The following is a 17873-nucleotide window of genomic DNA, read 5'->3' as shown; positions in this document are numbered from 1 at the left end:
AAAAAGCAAACAATGCATTAAATGTCATAAATAAATTATTTCACTAATTTCACATCGTTTAATTGTGGTATATTACCTTTTCAGTATTATCAGCAGCTTGACCAGGCACATTTTGGGGTGGTTCCAACACACTGACAGTTTCAGCGACAGCTGCGTCATCTTGACATCTCATCTCTGGTGAACTTCTGCGCTCCAAGTCTTTATCTGCCTCCATATCCACAAATTCAGAACGACAACTCAAGTTCTTTTCAGCCGTTTCATTTACCTTGACCTGCTCATTGATCATTTCATCACGCATTTTGGCCAAAGGATTATCCGTACCACTGTCTTTTTCCATTTCGGCATGCGTTTTTTCACTTTCATTGTGAGTAACAGACTTTGTGTTTATCTCTGTGTGTCCTCCACATTTGTTCTGAGAGGCAGCTTTCTCAACTTTATCACCAGCATGAATCTCTGACTTGGGTGGAATATACGACACAAATATTACATTAGAATCTTCATCGCTCTCATCCACCTCTGTTTGACTCGGTGTGGGCAAATTCCCCGGGGCACCACCCAGACACGTGAACGTCTCCTCATCGTCATCACAGAGATCAATGATTTCACTTACTTTTTTGGGGGGGTCTTGCTTAGAAGAATTTATTTTTGGGTCTTGCTTAGAAGAGTTTGATCCCAAAGCGGAGCTGGCAGGCAGGGCAGGAGAAGTGCTGACAACTCCTCTTTTCCCACCTTCACTGATCATCACATTCTTGGCGATCTCCGAATTTTTCTTGGCCACAAAGTAGACTTTCCCATTGCACATGACCAGGGCGTTGTCTTTGCCGTGGGTGATCTTTTCTTGGCCGTTCTGAGGTGTGGATTTGCTTGGCTGGATTTCATTTGCTGTCCCGACATGCTTGACTGCTTTTATGGTGTCAGAGTTGACATTCAGTGTGGTTACAGGTATAAGGCAAGGAGAGGATTCACCCATTTCCTCCTGGACGACCCATTTAATGGGAGTGTTCACTTCATTTGTTTTAGAAACAGAAACAGGTGTTTGCAAGTTTGCAGGGGGATTCTGAAACAGGGTCTTCTGTATTTGACTTGGCTTTGTAACCGAAAGCACTTCATGGTCAGAACTTAGCGTCACAGAGTTCACAGGGGAAACAAGGACAACAGTTGGCGGACCTTTTTCGAGGTTGGGGGTGTTACTTACAGAGTTCATTATCCGGCATTTGATGGACTGTGGGAGCGCAGTGGCTGGCAGTGTCCTAACTTTCGCATTCGGAGGGATCTGCAGGAAATGACCGTTTGGGAGAACAGGTGACTTAACGGTAACAGGCAACGTTTGGACTGCCGCCATGACTTGTCCATTGGGCTGAGGAGGTAACTTGACTGAATACTGGGAAAGCGGGTGTGTTGAAAGAGAAACATGCACTGGCTTTGGATTTTGAATAATAAGTTCATTAGTTCCACCATGTTGAGTTCTGACAGTGTTAGATACAGTTCTGACCTGCGGCAGGCTTTTTAGGACATACCGTCCATCTGCTATGGGCTGAAGGGAGGGAAGCCGAGCTTGCGTTTGAGATGAAGAGGGAGCAGGTGGATGAACCGGTTTTGCATAGGCTTTCAGCTGTAGATCCACACTGTCTCTTTCTGTACTAAATGCTGTCTGATAAAACTGCCCGTTTACTTTCTGGACAGGAATCAACTTCATGACGTTTTTCCCGTCGGGTCCCACAGCAGGCATTGCTTGGTAATAGACTCCTGTTCCACTAAAAGATGAAGAACATGATACATCAAAATTAGCTTTAATATTCTGTTAACTATGAAAATGCTATATAAATCAGAACTAACATTGACTGAAACTAAATATCAAGCTCCCTTTTACTAGAAAAAAAAAAAAACACTACCAGTCAAACGTTTTTGACCTTTGGAAAGTTTAATGTTGAACATTTTTATCTTTTTTTTAAAGAAGTCTCTTCTGCTCACCAATCCTGCATTTATTTGATCCAAATTACAGCAAAAAATGAAAAAAAAAATAATAATAATAATAATAATAATAATAATAATATGCATGAAATATTTGTCATACGGTATCTTTTCTATTTAAATATATTTTAAAATGCAATTTATTTCTGTGATTTCAAAGCTAAATTTTTGCATCATTACTCCAGTTACATGATCCCTCAGAAATCAATCTAATATTCTCATTTGCTGCTCAAAAAAAAAATGTTGAAAACAGATCAGTAGATTTTTTTTCAGGTTTCATTGATGAATAGAAAGTTCAGAACAGATTTATCTGAAATAGAATCTTTTGTAACATTATTAATGTATTTATCGTCACTTTTCATCCTTGCTAAATGAAAGTATTTATATAATTTTTAGTATTTATGTATATTTATGTATATATATATATTTCATACACTGACTATAAGTGTTTTGAATGGTACATTGTAAAATGTTATAAAAGCTTTTTATTTCAGATAAATGCTGATCTCTGGTCTTTTTATCCATCAACAAATCCTGAAAAAAAATTTACTCAACTGTTTTAAATACTGATGATGATAATAATAATAATAGTAGTAGTAATAAGTGTTCCTTGAACAGCAAATCTGCATATTAAAATGAGTTCTGAACAATCATGTGACACCGAAGACTGGTTTTAGCTTTGATCACAGAAATAAATAAAAAAAATTCCAAATAGAAAGCAGTTATTTTAAATTGTGAACATTTTTCACAATATTACTGCTTTTACTGTATTTTGGATTATATAGTTATTTTTGTGAGAATAAGAGACTCCTTTAAAAAACATAAAGAATCTTACTATAATAAATATATATAAATAAATAAACACACACACACACACACACACACACACACACACACACACACACACACACACACACACACATACAGTTAAACATTATTAAACAGATACAGAATAAACCGTTTCCAACACTGATAATAAGACAGATTTCTTGAGCACCAAATTGTCATATTAGAATGATTTCTGAATGACTATGAAACACCGAAGACTAGAGTAATTGCTGGGAATAAATTACATTAAAATACAAAAAAGTTATTTTTATATTGGATGAATATAGTATTACAGTTTCTACTGTTTTATCATCAAATAAATACAGCTTTGGATATCATAGGTGAAGGAGACTTCTTCTAAAAAGATAAGAAAATCTTACAGATCACAAACTTTGTTTACCTGTAGCCTTCTCTGTAACTGACTAATGTCATATTAATAAATGCATTCAATTAATGGTTTTTAAAAAGATTAAAAATAAAGAAACACAAGTACTTCGTCAAGTTGTAACCAAGTGTAAAATAGTAACGTTAGACATCGAACATCTTTGGAATATTTATCACATCTGTCAGCTGGCAAAAAACGTACGTTCATCTTTGTAGACGAACTGTCGAGTTTCTATTTATGTCTTTTTAAAATGTGTTCAGTTTTGCACGTTTTCTGAGGTAAGATACACGCTCGCCACAACAAGTCACCAAAACACACGCCATTTTGGACAAGCTTACAACGACCGAACAAGAACACAGACGATTGTTAACTCGTAGAAGCAGAGTCGATAAACTTACCCCTCCATCGTGAATATCTGTAGGCATCACACCTCAAGAAACGTTTATTATCGACTATTTTCAACAGCGCATCGTTAGATTTTATCCACCAACTTGAAACAGATCCTCTCTTACAGGATATGTACAACCGGAAATACGTTTATCAAAATAAAAGACACCTGAAACCTCTGAACCGTAAAAGGAAGGAAGACAAAAAGAACGAAGATTAAGATAAAAAACGAATGAACAAGGCAAAGGAGAGAGACAGAGAGAGAGAGAAGAAAATAAGAAAAGGAAAATAAGAGACAGAGCAAAATGGTTTAATTAATTAATGAATGGTAAACGAATGAATTAATAAAACGAAAACATGAAAAGGAAAACTGAAATCGAAACCACTAAAGCAACAAGAACTGCAAACACAAGTGAAAGAGAAACAGCAAATAGAGACAATAAAGCACCAATAATGAAAGAAAAGAAACAAGTAAAGAAAATAACACAAAAATGGGAAAATGTAACAAAAAAAGCAAAAAGATGCAATATATTCTAAGGCAAGATCATATTTCTCAAAGGTTTTACACTTAAAATTAAATGTGCTATTTTAATTCATTGCCGTTATTCCACACACAGTACATACAAGAACAACAAATATTTAGAGGCTTGTGTTCTCCAACGAGAATTCCTGCTCAACTGATGAATTTTAAACTTAGTTTTGAAGGCACAATATGTAATTTTTTTTATTAAAAAAATCTAAAAACCACTAGAACAGGAATTTCTCTGACTTGCGTACTTATCCCATACGTTTCGCAGAATGTTTAAATCCAGAGAAATGAGCAGTTTTAACTAGCGCAACAGACCATGTTATTGCGTCAGCTGCATACTGTCATACACCCTCGATTAAAAAAAAAATGTAGAAAACTGATGTTAATACTGTATGTTAAGCATTTTATTAGACATGTTACGAACGCACAGAGTACCATTATAACATAGGTTCAAATGTAAAAAGATGCACTCAAATGTATCTAATATGATGATGACCCTACATACCTACATTTCCAGAGCAAAAATTTACATATAATGTATCCCATGTCATCCAAGATGTTCATGCCTTTCTTTCTTCAGTCGTCAAGAATTATGATTTTTGAGGAAAACATTGAATGAATTATCTTCATATTGTGGACTTATTTCCAAAATGCAGTTTCAATGCAGCTTCAAATGGCTCTAAACGATGCCAGCCGAGCAATAAGGGTCTTATCTAGCGAAACAATGTCATTTTCTAAAAAATAAAATAAAATGTATATACTTTTTACCTCAAATGCTCCTCTTGTCTAGCTCTGCGATGCATACTCTGTGTAATCCTGTTCAGTTAGCTAGGGGATGTCGAAAAACTCCCATCTCATTTTCTTCTTCAGCTTCAAAATTGTCCTACATCACTGTTTTACCTTATTTTGTAAAGGGCATTTGACCTCTTTGCATGTTCAATTTGTAAACACTGGGTCAGTACTTCCGCAGTGATGTAGGATGATTTTAAAGTTGGAGAAAATGAGATGGGAGTTTTTTGACATACCCTAACTGTACTGACCCAGATTACACAGAGTAGTTTTGCACACTGGAGAGCTAGTCAAGACTAGCATTTGAAGTTTAAAAGTATATACATTTAAAAAAAAAAAAATTTAAATAGAAAATTATAGATCGTTTCGCTAGATAAGAACCTTATTTCTCAGCTGGGATCGTTTAGAGCCCTTTGAAGGCACCATGTTTTCCTCAAAAAAACAATTTTGAGTACATTATAAGTTCCTATAATGTAAGCTATCACAGCTAAAATGTTTTATTTGTTTTCTGAAGATTTTATTTTTACACAGAGATTGGTAGGTATATTGGTCAAATCTGCTGACTTTAATCATCTTTGTTGCATTACATGCAAATAGTTCAAATAGTTGAAGAATAGTTCAAAATTGGGAAAATTACCTTGAGGTTTTTTCCCCAAGTTTGAGTAGCTGTAACTCAAGAATTATTAAAAATATCCTTATATCCCTTTATATTTTGGTTCTTAACAAACGATTCTTTTGATATTTCAATTCTTTAAAGCTATTTCCAAAGATATGCGGATTTCAATGTGACCCCAGGAGTAATCTGTTAAATTATTCATATCTACAAATCAAAAACCAAAATTGAGTCCTTTTTTTTCTTTTAAAGAGGAATGTCTGAAGAACAAACAATGTTGAATCTAGGAATGTATGATACTAAACCAAATTTAAAAGAGCATTATTTATTTATCCTTTAAAATTGTTAGTAGCACAATAAAAATGTTACATATAAAACAAAAATATACAATGAAAACATGAAATATACAGTATGCATACAGATTCCTTGAGGTTATTCTACTTTCCTTTATCTACCCAGGCAAAAAAATTACACCTGGCTTGAGGATTGGAGGCATGGCCTTGAGGACGGGCACATACAAAAAACTGCCGGCCTAAATTAGGGCCTGCTTTTTTCACAGTGCGTAAGACACAAGGCTCATTGTGTGATTTACATAATGGTGGTTGAGGAGGCCCATGCAAAACTGCTTTCCAAAAACCAGTGCATGGCCCCTTCTTACAGTCCTTTGACTTGTCTATGGATGTCGATTCTCCTTCCACTTCATCCTGATTTTCAGTCTCCATCTCGGTTACCACAGAAAGACTGGTCTCCGATTGCACATCGGCAGGGCAGCTTCTTGTGTCGCTCTCACTTCCTGGACTATCCTGAGAGGATTCTGTCTGCTTCGGGCTCAGGTTTTCACTAGAGGGGATCGATGGTGTTTGTTTAGGCTTAAAGAAAGCTAAAAGACTTCCTTTAGCATTGCTTTCGGTTTTCGTCTGCTTGCTTCTTTTGGCTTTGTTTGTATTTGTGTCTTTTTCTCTACATGTAGGTCTCTTCTTTGCAACACTGTTCCCCTGCACTACAGGATTCAGGTTTTCCCGAATTTCCCCAGCATCCTGTGATCCAGGCAGACTCTCTTCAGAGTCTTTAGAAGACCTCTCTTTCTCTGAAACTTTGACAAAGAAGCGTGAAAGTTTCTGCTGTCTGCCAGTGAACTCCGGCATGTGACGTGTGCATAAGGGTGGACACTTAGGACTTGACTGGAGGGTACAGCTGAGCTGTGCATATACGGGACAATGATCGGATCCCTCCACCTCCGGCATAATGTCCACGCCAATAAAGGCCGATTCCACCAGACAGCAGTCGGCAAAGATGTAGTCGATACGTGTGCCATAGTTGGTCTGCCTGGCACCTGTTAGTGTGGACCAGCATGTGAAGGCGTTGGAGCGCTTTGGGTGAAAACGGCGGAAGGAGTCAACAAACTTGCCACCAGAGGGAGATTTTGGGAAGATTTCTTGAAGTTCATCTTCAGTATTTCCATTTTGAGCCTTTTCTGCTTTTCCAAAAAGGAAATGATCCAGCCACTTCCTCCCAGGATTATCTTCAAAGTTATCCTACAAGGAAGAACAGTAGTAAGAAAGGTATGTGCTGCTGTGTGCAATAATGCAATGAAATATACCTCTTCAGAGTAAATTACAGTTTTTGTCCAAACTAGTAGCAACAAGACTTTCTATGGTGTTAGTGTTTTGTTTGGGTGACTCCGCCCATTATGAAACCTCATTGGTCCATTGGAAATACTGTTCCACATATCATTATACAGAGAGAAACAGTCATTGTCCGGTAATAAAAATGCCATTTATGTTCCCTTTTGGAACTGAATTTTAACAATATCACATAAACTGTTACAGACAGACCTACTACGAAGTTGATAATCAATGGTCTGTTTTTGTTGAAGCTATCAGACTCCACTGTTTTCAGTTATTGGGTAAAACTACATTACCCATGATTCTCCAGAATAGTTTTAAGCAATCTGAGAACTGGAACTAGCAAATCATGGCAAAATAATTTTTAGCCCTTTTTATGAAGCACTGTGAATGATGTAATTGAGTCTTAGCTGTGACACTACATCTTATGTACAGTCGTGGCCAAAAGTTTTGAGAATTACATAAATATTGAAAATTGGAAAAGTTGCTGCTTAAGTTTTTATAATAGCAATTTGCATATACTCCAGAATGTTATGAAGAGTGATCAGATGAATTGCATAGTCCTTCTTTGCCATGAAAAATAACTTAATCCTGAAAAAAACTGCATTTCATTGCTGTCATTAAAGGACCTGCTGACATAATTTCAGTAATCGTCTTGTTAACTCAGGTGAGAATGTTGACGAGCACAAGGCTGGAGATCATTATGTCAGGCTGATTGGGTTAGAATGGCAGACTTGACATGTTAAAAGGAGGGTGATGCTTGAAATCATTGTTCTTCCATTGTTAACCATGGTGACCTGCAAAGAAACGCGTGCAGCCATCATTGCGTTGCATAAAAATGGCTTCACAGGCAAGGATATTGTGGCTACTAAGATTGCTAAATCAACAATTTATAGGATCATCAAGAACTTCAAGGAAAGAGGTTCAATTCTTGTTAAGAAGGCTTCAGGGCGTCCAAGAAAGTCCAGCAAGCGCCAGGATCGTCTCCTAAAGAGGATTCAGCTGCGGGATCGGAGTGCCACAGTGCAGAGCTTGCTCAGGAATGGCAGCAGGCAGGTGTGAGCGCATCTGCACGCACAGTGAGGCCAAGACTTTTGGAAGATGACCTGGTGTCAAGAAGGGCAGCAAAGAAGCCACTTCTCTCCAAAAAAACATTAGGGTTGATCCTCTGCAAAAAGTATGGCGAATGGACTGCTGAGGACTGGGGCAAAGTCATATTCTCCGATGAAGCCTCTTTCCAATTGTTTTGGGCATCTGGAAAAAGGCTTGTCCGGAGAAGAAAAGGTGAGCCCTTACCTCAGTCCTGTGTCATGCCAACAGTAAAGCATCCTGAGACCATTCATGTGTGGGGTTGCTTCTCATCCAAGGGAGTGGGCTCACTCACAATTTTGCCCAAAAACACAGCCATGAATAAAGAATGGTACCAAAACACCCTCCAACAGCAACTTCTTCCAACAATCCAACAACAGTTTGGTGAAGAACAATGCATTTTCCAGCACGATGGAGCACCGTGCCATAAGGCAAAAGTGATGAAGTGGTTCGGGGACCAAAACGTTGAAATTTTGGGTCCATAGCCTGGAAACTCCCCAGATCTTAATCCCATTGAGAACTTGTGGTCAATCCTCAAGAGGCGGGTGGACAAACAAAAACCCACTAATTCTGACAAACTCCAAGAAGTGATTATGAAAGAATGGGTTGCTATCAGTCAGGATTTGGCCCAGAAGTTGATTGAGAGCATGCCCAGTCGAATTGCAGAGGTCCTGAAAACAAAGGGCCAACACTGCAAATACTGACTCTTTGCATAAATGTCATGTAATTGTTGATAAAAGCCTTTGAAACATATGAAGTGCTTGTAATTATATTTCAGTACATCACAGAAACAACTGAAACAAAGATCTAAAAGCAGTTTAGCAGCAAACTTTGTGAAAACTAATATTTGTGTCATTCTCAAAACTTTTGGCCAAGACTGTACATCTTTAAATCAATTTAAATTCCTATTTCTCCATCTTTATTTAATTAGATTGTCATTCGCAATGCTTATTGAGATTGTAGTTCTTTCCAATGTTAAAGCTGTTCAATACGTTAAGACTTTCAGTATCTTTAGTTTTTTTTTGGTCTAATTTTCAAATACTCTTTTGCTTAAAATTTAAATTTGTAACATTGTGATTTATCTCATAGCTGTTTAGCAGAGCTGGGTAGTAACTAGTTACATGTTGTCTGGATTACGTAATCAGACTCCAAAAAATAAGTACTTGTAATTACATTAAATTACATTTTAAAATACTCATGATCAGACTACATATACTTTTTTATGGATTACATGATTACATATTATTCATACAATAGAACTCAATTCTTCATATTTATTGATTCTCCCCTATTCCTCTTTTTTATATTTGACATCTTACTTTTTAAAATATCCTACTGCTTATATATACACTCACAAAGTCTTCAGGTTTTGTGGACATTTACACAAAAATCAATCACTATTCAGGTGATGACAGCATTTGACCACTGGATTTACAAAAATAATTTCAGGTTTAAGAAGTGATTCAACATTGCATCAACTGCTGATGAACACATTGGTTTTTATTTGAATTATCACTCTGTGGGTAATTTACCCATGTTTTTCTGTCTTCGGAGAGCTTTTCTTTCAGACACATTAAAATGCACAAAATCAAACTTTTTTTGTCATCTGAACCTCTTTAACCTAATATATTTACTTAAAGTACCCTTATTTAGTTACCCTTGAGATTTTTAAATAAAAATTTGCATGTTCATTGGTTTTCTGACATTGGTTATGGTCACATGACATGCAGGTAAACAAATAAAAAAAATTGTGTGATTTGTTTCATTTTGATTGATTTTAAGATGATCTAATTTAACATTTTTATGATTTACTTAATGATTAGTTTTTCATTAAACTCATAAACCCCCTGCAGTACCTTCACAAATACCAGTTTGGGAAACCTTGATGTAATGTTTAAAGCACTTTTTGTTGTTAATAATAACAAATGTAATTTATTTTCTTAGCCTTAGTATTTTTATGTCAATATGGTACAATATTATCTCATTTAAATCAATGTGATAAATGAGTTAAGTCGAATGTCATCTAAAAGTAGTCTGACTACATTACCTAAAATGTGTAATGTAATGGATTATGTTTCTAACTACAATTTTTTAAAGTAATTTGGAATCAGTGATAGATTACAATTTGTAAGTAATCTACGCAGTTCTGCTGGTTAGTTTGGTTCATGGCTTATGGCTTTTAAACAAATCTTTTTAAAATCCTTATGGACAAAAAATAGGAAAAAAAAAACTTCCGCAAACAGTGTTGCTGAAAATGTGGGCAATGTTGGGCATAATTAATCATCAAATATTTGTCAAATAATTTTGACTGGCTAGGACTGTGCTGCATTATACAGCATTTTTGCTTTTTGCACCTGGTCAGGATAATGGGTGTTAACTAAAAACTTGAAGTAATGATGGAGGAACATGTTAAAGGACCTACCACATCATTTGGGTCACAGTGGTCTATGGGTCGATGAGAAGTGTTCACATCTCCCAATACAATCACCTGACTAAAGAGTGACAGAGGAATGCATTAATCAAACAAATAGACATCTTACATCTTAAAGGCATAGTTCACCCAAAAATGAAAATTCACCCTTATGTTGTTCCAAACCCGTAAGACCTTTGTTTGTCTTGCCACCAGAAGATGAACCTTTTATGAAGCTACGAGACCTAAGGAACGTTTCTGGACCTTGAACGTGGTAGGACCCCTGCTGTCTATGGAGGGTCAGAAAGCTCTCAGGTTTCATCAAAAATGTCTTAATTTGTGTTCCGAAGACAAATTAAGGTCTTACAGGTCTGGACAACATGAGGGTGAGTAATTAGTGACAGAATTTTCATTTTCGGGTGAACTATCCCTTTAAAAAAACTTATATAGGATTAGTATATTAAACTCTTTTTGGATAACCAAAATATGGTCACACTGTTAAGGTCTTTATAATTAAACAATCTAAACAAAATGTCAGTGAATAACACAGCAATTGATGAACCTGTGATGGTTTTATCTCTCTCTCTCACCTTCCTGAGCTCAAGATAGCTTCAGCTCTGCATTGCAGGAGCTGGTAAAACTGGAGCTTGTACAGTTTTCTCTCTGGTTTCTCTGGGTCAGCTCGGGGACAATAAACATTGATAACGGTCAGCTTCTGTGGTCCATCTTTGCCACTGGGAATAATAACAAATGTGGGAAAGCATTTCAAGCTTTCACAACATGTTAGGTTTTCCTGCTGGGAAAACAGCTAAACCCAGCCTAAGCTGGTCGGCTGGTTTTAGCTGGTCATACAGCCTGATCTTAGCTGGTCAGCAGGCTGGTTTTAGACAGGTTTTGGCCACTTGCTTTTCTGGTCAGACTGGGAGACCAGCTAAAACCAGCTACTTTCATCTTAAACCAGCTAAGACCAGCCAACCAGCTTAGGCTGGTTTTAGCTGTTTTTTTTCAACAGGGTTAATAATAAAAAGTTCAAAAGTTATGATGCTAAAACTTACATGAATTGATGCTGAGTGATGACAGCCCTTCCTTCATTGTCTAGTGCCAGAAGCTCCTCACTGGACAACTCAACCTGGTCACCATAGCAACCAACAGCCTCTCCCTGATTGGCCAGCAGACCTGTTAATCCTTCCTCTGCCAGGAATGGAGTAGCGGTATCCTTACAGTAGGTGGCGACGCCTGGCCATAAAGAAAACCAGGTTGTTCATATACTCATAGATGAACAGTACAGGCCTTTGCAAGCAGTGACTGTAAAAACGCTACTCGCTATACTTATTATTTAATAAGTGTAATTTGGTGTTGAAAACACTCCGGTCGCTCTGCACACTTGACTGTCGTTTAATGGTTCTGCAGGCTGCTTTACCCGAGTATCCACTTCGTCCTCGGCTAAAACTAAAGTATGAATTGTAGCCATCGACAATTGCTGTCTTCTCGTCCAACAGGTCACCTGAAAAAAATGTATGCTGGGCTGTTAAAGTTATTAAATGGTTAAAAATAGGGTTCATGTGCTATGAGACTCAAAGTTACGCGCGCTTCTTTAAAACACTTACGGGTCACTTTAGTCTCTTGAACGCAGATTATATCGGCATCGAATGAATCCAGAGTTTTCTTGATGCCGTTTTTAAACGTTCGTATGCCGTTTATGTTCCATGTTACAATCTTCATGTTTATCTGTCAAACAACGTCGGACGACCTAAGCTGAAAGCATGTGTGAAGTACCTTATTTTTGTTGTCCGCCTCAGAGATTTTCAAAATAAAAGTCTTTACACCTGCGTTTATTCAAAATACTATTTGTATAGACGGCTATGGCCCTGTAACTATTATGCAGTTTTCCACAATGCATTTTAGTGTAACTTCTTCCCTTTTTTTTTTTTTTTTTTTTAGAACGAATTAATTATTTTATTAGTGTTACAACTCACCCTTATTCATTCAATTGTCTGTTGTTTCAGAAATTCTCTCAGATTAATTGAAATACCTTTAAAATGAATTACATTTAATGTTTTTTCTTGCATGATTTATTACGAACAAATTATATCAAGGCAGAAGATATGTATTTGTAGAACAAAAAGTTAATCATAATACCATTTCATATTACAAAATAAAATTTGTTACATGTTTAATTATTTCATGTTTTATTATTTAAAAAAAATTCACTTCATGGTGTCTATTTTTAACTATAGCTCAAATAGTATATTAATTATTTAACCATCTGTGCTCATGTTTTCATAAATATGTGACCCCGGACCACAAAACCAGTCATAAGGGTCAATTTTTTGAAACTGAGATTTATACATCATCTTTATACAAAACCTGAAATATGAGGGTGCAAAAGAAATCTGAGACTGATTGCCTTTAAAGTTATCCAAATGAAGTTCTTAGCAATGCATATTACTAATCAAAAATTAAGTTTTAATATATTTAAGGCAGGAGATTTACAAAATATCTTTATAGAACATGATCTTTACTAATATCCTGATGATTTTTGGCATAAAAGAAAAAAATTGACATATACCTGTGCTACTTAGTTCTGTGGTCCAGGGTCACATATATAGATTAAATCATGCAAGGAAACGTACAGATTGTTTAGTGACTGAAGCCCTGTTTTTGCCCCATTATAAGTCAAATGTAAACATGTTTACTCAGATTCAAAATAATTAGCATTCAAAAAAATTGTCTAGGGAATTTATGTACTGCACTGCAGACAAACACACATACCAACTTCTACAACCAAAGTCTGTTATCAGTCTTGATCTGAGTGTTTACTGAAGGGAAGGGTTTGTACTTGTTCGGCTAAGTCAAGGATGACAAGAAGACTTTTCCATGTACTCCAGGACAACATATACCAAACTGCCTCTTATCTAAGTGCAAGGATTTTACTACGAGTCAACTGAAGAAATTTAGGAATTTTCTGATCATCAAGACAGGTACAGTATACACCCTTCATAAAATTTGTAAGTATTTTTTATAAACTCAGCCATCTATAAAACCTTATCTGATAGTATAGAATTTACTCGCCAAAAATTTGATTCATTCTGTTCATATTCAAAATGCTATATTACAACATTGGCTTACTGAATGTTCATATTACATACACTACCAGTGAAAGGTTGTTGAACAGTAAGTGTTGTAATGTTTTTTAAAGTCACCAAATCAGCATTTATTTGATTCAAAGCACATAAAAACAGTAAAATCTTGAAATATTTTACTATTTAAAATAACTGTTTTCTATTTGGAATATATTTTAAGATTTAATTTATTCCTGTGATCAAAGCTAAAATTTCAGCATCATTATTCCAGTCTTCAGTGTCGCATGCACCTTCAGAAATCATTCTACTATGCTGATTTGCTGCTCAAGAAACTTTTTTCTAATGTTCTAATGTCCAACAATTTTAATGCTACAAAAGCTTTATATTTTAGATAACTGCTGTTCTTCTGAACTTTCTTTTAATCAAAGAAACCTGAAAAAATATTTTACAAATAATAATAATAAATGTTTTTTTAACAGCAAATCGAAATATTAGAATGATTTTTTTAAGGATCGTGTGACTGGAGTAATGACGAATGAGTAAAGAATAAAAATCTTGCTGTTCAAAAACTTTTGACTAAATACAGTGAACGTGGAGAGCATATTTATTATTGAGTGAACAATGCAGTAGCGAATTTATTGTACTGATATTTTCCTGAGAATGGGATATTCTAGATTTAAAGAAATGTCTAGACAAAAAAGAGAAAACCTCTGATTTATTTTTATTTTAGTATGGAGGTAAAGGTGTATGTTGAAGGAGTTCAGCGCATAGTTTGTGGAGTCACTGAGAAAACAACATGTCAAGAGGTTGTTGTCGCTTTAGCCCGGGCACTTGGTAAGTAAACGTCTGGGCCAACATCTCAGAGCTAATTATTTCATAAAACAACCATACTTTTAAAAATAAAGGTTCCAAAAGGGTGTTTTTTTTTTCTTAAATGATGCTATAGAAGAACCATTTCTGGTTCTCAGAATAACCTTTTAGTGAACAGTTCCTAAAAGAACCATTTTGAAGAACATTTAAAAATCTTAATCTTTTTTTATTACTATAAAAAACCTTTTCTGCATTTAAAAGTTTCCATGGATGTTCAAGGTTCCTCATGAAACCACTGATGCCAATAAAGAACCTTTATTTTTAAGAGAGTAACCATAAAACGACTGTCAAAAACATGAACATTAAGAAAACACACAATTAGCCAGACATTCGTTAAAAATACTGAACATTTATAAGAAGGTCAAATGCTTTTAAAGGCCTTAAAAGGGTTGGTTAACTCAAAAATGAAAATTCTGTAATTAATTACTCACCCTCATGTCGTTCCAAACCCTATAAGCGGAACACAAATTATTGTATTTTTTATTAAATCCAAGAGCTCTCTGACCCTCCAGAGACAGCAAGGATCCTTCCAAGGACTGTTCAAGGTCCAGAGAACATACTCCATCAGTGGACTATTTTAGGAAGTGTCATAGAGGAGAAGAATTGTTGAATAAAGTGGACCTTGACTGTGGCAGGACCCTTACTGTCTCTCGAGGGTCAGAGAGCTCATGGATTTCATCAGAAATATCTTAATTTGTGTTCCAAAGACGAACAAAGGTCTTACGGGTTTGGAACAACATGAGGGTGAGTAATTAATGACAGAATTTTCATTTTTGGGTGAACTATCCCTTTAAAGGGATAAAAATTCTGTCATGACTTACACAACCTCATGTTGTCCCAAACATGTACAACTTTATTTACTCTGTGGAACATATCAGAAATTTTTTTGTGCAAACAATGAAAGTCAACCACACTGACTTCCATTTTATGGACAAGAACACACCATATCAAAATATCTTTGTGTTCCACAGAGAAAAAGTCATACAATTTTTGAAAATGACAGAAGGATGAGTAAAACTATTATAGTTAATGTTCTGGTTAAAAAAAAAAAAACGTTCTGACTTTCCAAACAGCCAAATCCCTTATAGCTTGTACTTTTCTAGACAAAGTTTGAAACTTTGTATTGCTGGCACTTCATGTATTATTGCCACCTTAAAGGGATAGTTCACCCAAAAATAAAAGTTATGTCATTAATTACTCCCCCTCATTTCGTTCCAGCCCCGTAAGACCTTCGTTCATCTTCAGAAAATGAATTAAAATATTATTGATGAAATCCGTGAGCTTTCTGACCCTGCATAGACAGCAATATAACTGAAAAGCTCTTGGATTTCATCAAAAATCTTCATTTGCATTCCAAAGAAGAACGAAGGTCTTTAGGGTTTGGAACGACATGAGGGTGAATATTAAATGACAGAATTGTACTTTTTGGGTGAACTACCCCTTTAAGATAAATCGCAAAGTTGCTTTGGATAAAAGCATCTGTATTTGTCCCAAAAATATCCCACTAATATTGTTCTCTCTTAGGTCGCACTGGCCGATACACTCTGAGAGAAAAATTCAAGGAATATGAACGTAATGTGACTCCAGGTGAACGTCTTTTAGAGTCCTTGGAGAAATATGGTGAGCAGGCTAAGGAGGTGCAGCTCACTTTGAAGCACATTGGGCCATCCCTCGGGGAAGAAACAAACCAGCCCAAAGCCCAAATGAGGCGAGTGGAGGGGATAGGGAGAGCGCGGAGAGGCAGCGGGGCAATTGGCCAACACCGCCAGAGCCTCCCACCGCTATCACGCCTCTGCCTTCAATCCGAGCCACCGCCCGAGGAACCAAAGAGACCAAAGAGGAAATCGCTAACACTAATGGAGGAAGCATGGGGTTGGCTGGAAAACTTAGGCAGAGGTGGGAGGCAGCAATCAGGACGAGATAAGTGGAAAGACAAGGAGGGCAATAAAGGAAATGGGCACTCAGATAACACGTCTCTGAAACCAACCAAAAGTTCCCCGTCTTCTGGGACACCGCAGGCAAGAGACAAAAAAGACAAAAATAGAGTTGTGCCACATCAGCCTTTGATCAGTTGCCTAGGGAGCCGTGGGAGATGCACTGATGAGAGTGCTGTAAGTGAGAGACGAGAGGAAGAGAAAGCTGCAGAGGAGGACCTAAAAACCTTAAATCCAGTGGTTTCTCTGGTCCAACCAATTCAACAAGAGACAGAAAGTGAGGAGACTGTAGAGTTAAGAAAACTAGTTGTCCAACAACAGGCCGGTCTGCAAGAACTAAAGCACAAAATTGAGTCAACGGACCAGTTGATCCTTGAGCTTGAGCAACAAGCTACCAGGGAGCTTTCTGAGCCGCCGTCGGAAGAAGAGGAACAGCTTAAGTTCTGGCTCAATGAGCTCAAAGCAGAAGAAGTCTTTGAGAGAGACCTTCAAAATCAGTTCCTTCAGATAAAAGAGGAAGCCGCTGAGTGCAAAGCTAAACTAGAAGAGTACAAACAGAAACTGCAAGTGATGGACTTGAGAAACTCCCAGCAGCCTGAAAACATCCAAGCAGATACACCAAAACCTGCTCAAACAAGCGTCAAACAAATACAGATATCAGCAGATGGATTACATGGAGATGCTGGAACAAAAAGGGTGGTCACAACGCTGGAGTCCAAACTCCCGTATGTGCTTGTTTCAGCAAATCAGATATCAAATCCACCTTTAAGTGGTCCAGAAGACCTGAGGGAATGGTGGACGCGATGGTCTCAGAGACAGAATCCAACATCGGTGACAAAACCCAAGACTGTTCATCGCTCTGAAATTACCATACAGTTGGGAAGCACCAGAGTTTAAGCACTCTGAAACTTCTAAATCCCCTTTCTTTTAGGTTTCATGATTACCTCTTTCATTTTGCTGGTTCAGTAAAAATTTAAATTCTGTCAGTAATTACTCACCCTCATGTTGTTCCAAACCCTTAAGACCTGCATCGTCAGAATACAAATTAAGATGTTTTAAGCTCTTTGACCCTCCATAGACAGCAAGGTTCCTACCAAGGTTAAGGCACAGAAATGTAGTAAGGACATCGTTAATATAGTCCATGTGTCATTAGTGGTTCAATCGTGATTTCATGTAGCTATGAAAATACTTTTTGTGCACAAATAGTTCTGAATTTTCAGAATCTGCAAAATGTTAACTTTACATACAAAATGCATGTTATTTATTTACTACTGACCTGAATAAGATATTTCACATAAAATACAAGACATAGTCCACAAGAGAAAATAAGTTGAATTTATAAAAATGACCCCTTTCAAAA

The 17873-nt window shown here is 36.7% G+C and overlaps 3 protein-coding genes across 3 annotated transcripts in view; 1 reads left to right on the top strand and 2 right to left on the bottom strand.

Annotated features, from left to right (window-relative positions):
- Nucleotides 1-3702, bottom strand: part of lrif1 (ligand dependent nuclear receptor interacting factor 1) — a 6111-nt gene extending 2409 nt beyond the window's left edge. The window contains 2 exon segments of the mRNA XM_073819835.1: nt 77-1754; nt 3583-3702. Of these exon segments, the coding sequence (XP_073675936.1) occupies nt 77-1754; nt 3583-3590 (1686 nt within the window). The 5' untranslated portion in view covers nt 3591-3702.
- Nucleotides 3703-5807: 2105 nt separating this feature from the next.
- Nucleotides 5808-12406, bottom strand: apex2 (APEX nuclease (apurinic/apyrimidinic endonuclease) 2). Its single transcript, XM_073819351.1, has 6 exons — nt 12234-12406; nt 12047-12130; nt 11682-11862; nt 11217-11360; nt 10639-10708; nt 5808-7037 (listed from the first exon to the last, which is right to left on the bottom strand). The coding sequence occupies exons 1-6, from the start codon at nt 12346-12348 to the stop codon at nt 5940-5942; spliced, it is 1692 nt and encodes a 563-aa protein (XP_073675452.1). The 5' UTR covers nt 12349-12406; the 3' UTR covers nt 5808-5939.
- Nucleotides 12407-14440: 2034 nt separating this feature from the next.
- LOC141287692 (uncharacterized) lies at nt 14441-17410 on the top strand. Its single transcript, XM_073819834.1, has 2 exons — nt 14441-14543; nt 16104-17410. Exons 1-2 carry the CDS (start codon nt 14441-14443, stop codon nt 17408-17410), a joined length of 1410 nt encoding a protein of 469 aa, XP_073675935.1.
- The last annotated feature ends 463 nt before the right edge of the window (nt 17411-17873 follow it).

This window comes from Garra rufa, chromosome 15 (genome assembly GCF_049309525.1).
Source record: "Garra rufa chromosome 15, GarRuf1.0, whole genome shotgun sequence".
NCBI lineage: Eukaryota > Metazoa > Chordata > Actinopteri > Cypriniformes > Cyprinidae > Garra > Garra rufa.
Note: the sequence above shows the minus strand (reverse complement) of the source record. Positions and strands in the feature narration are given on the sequence as shown.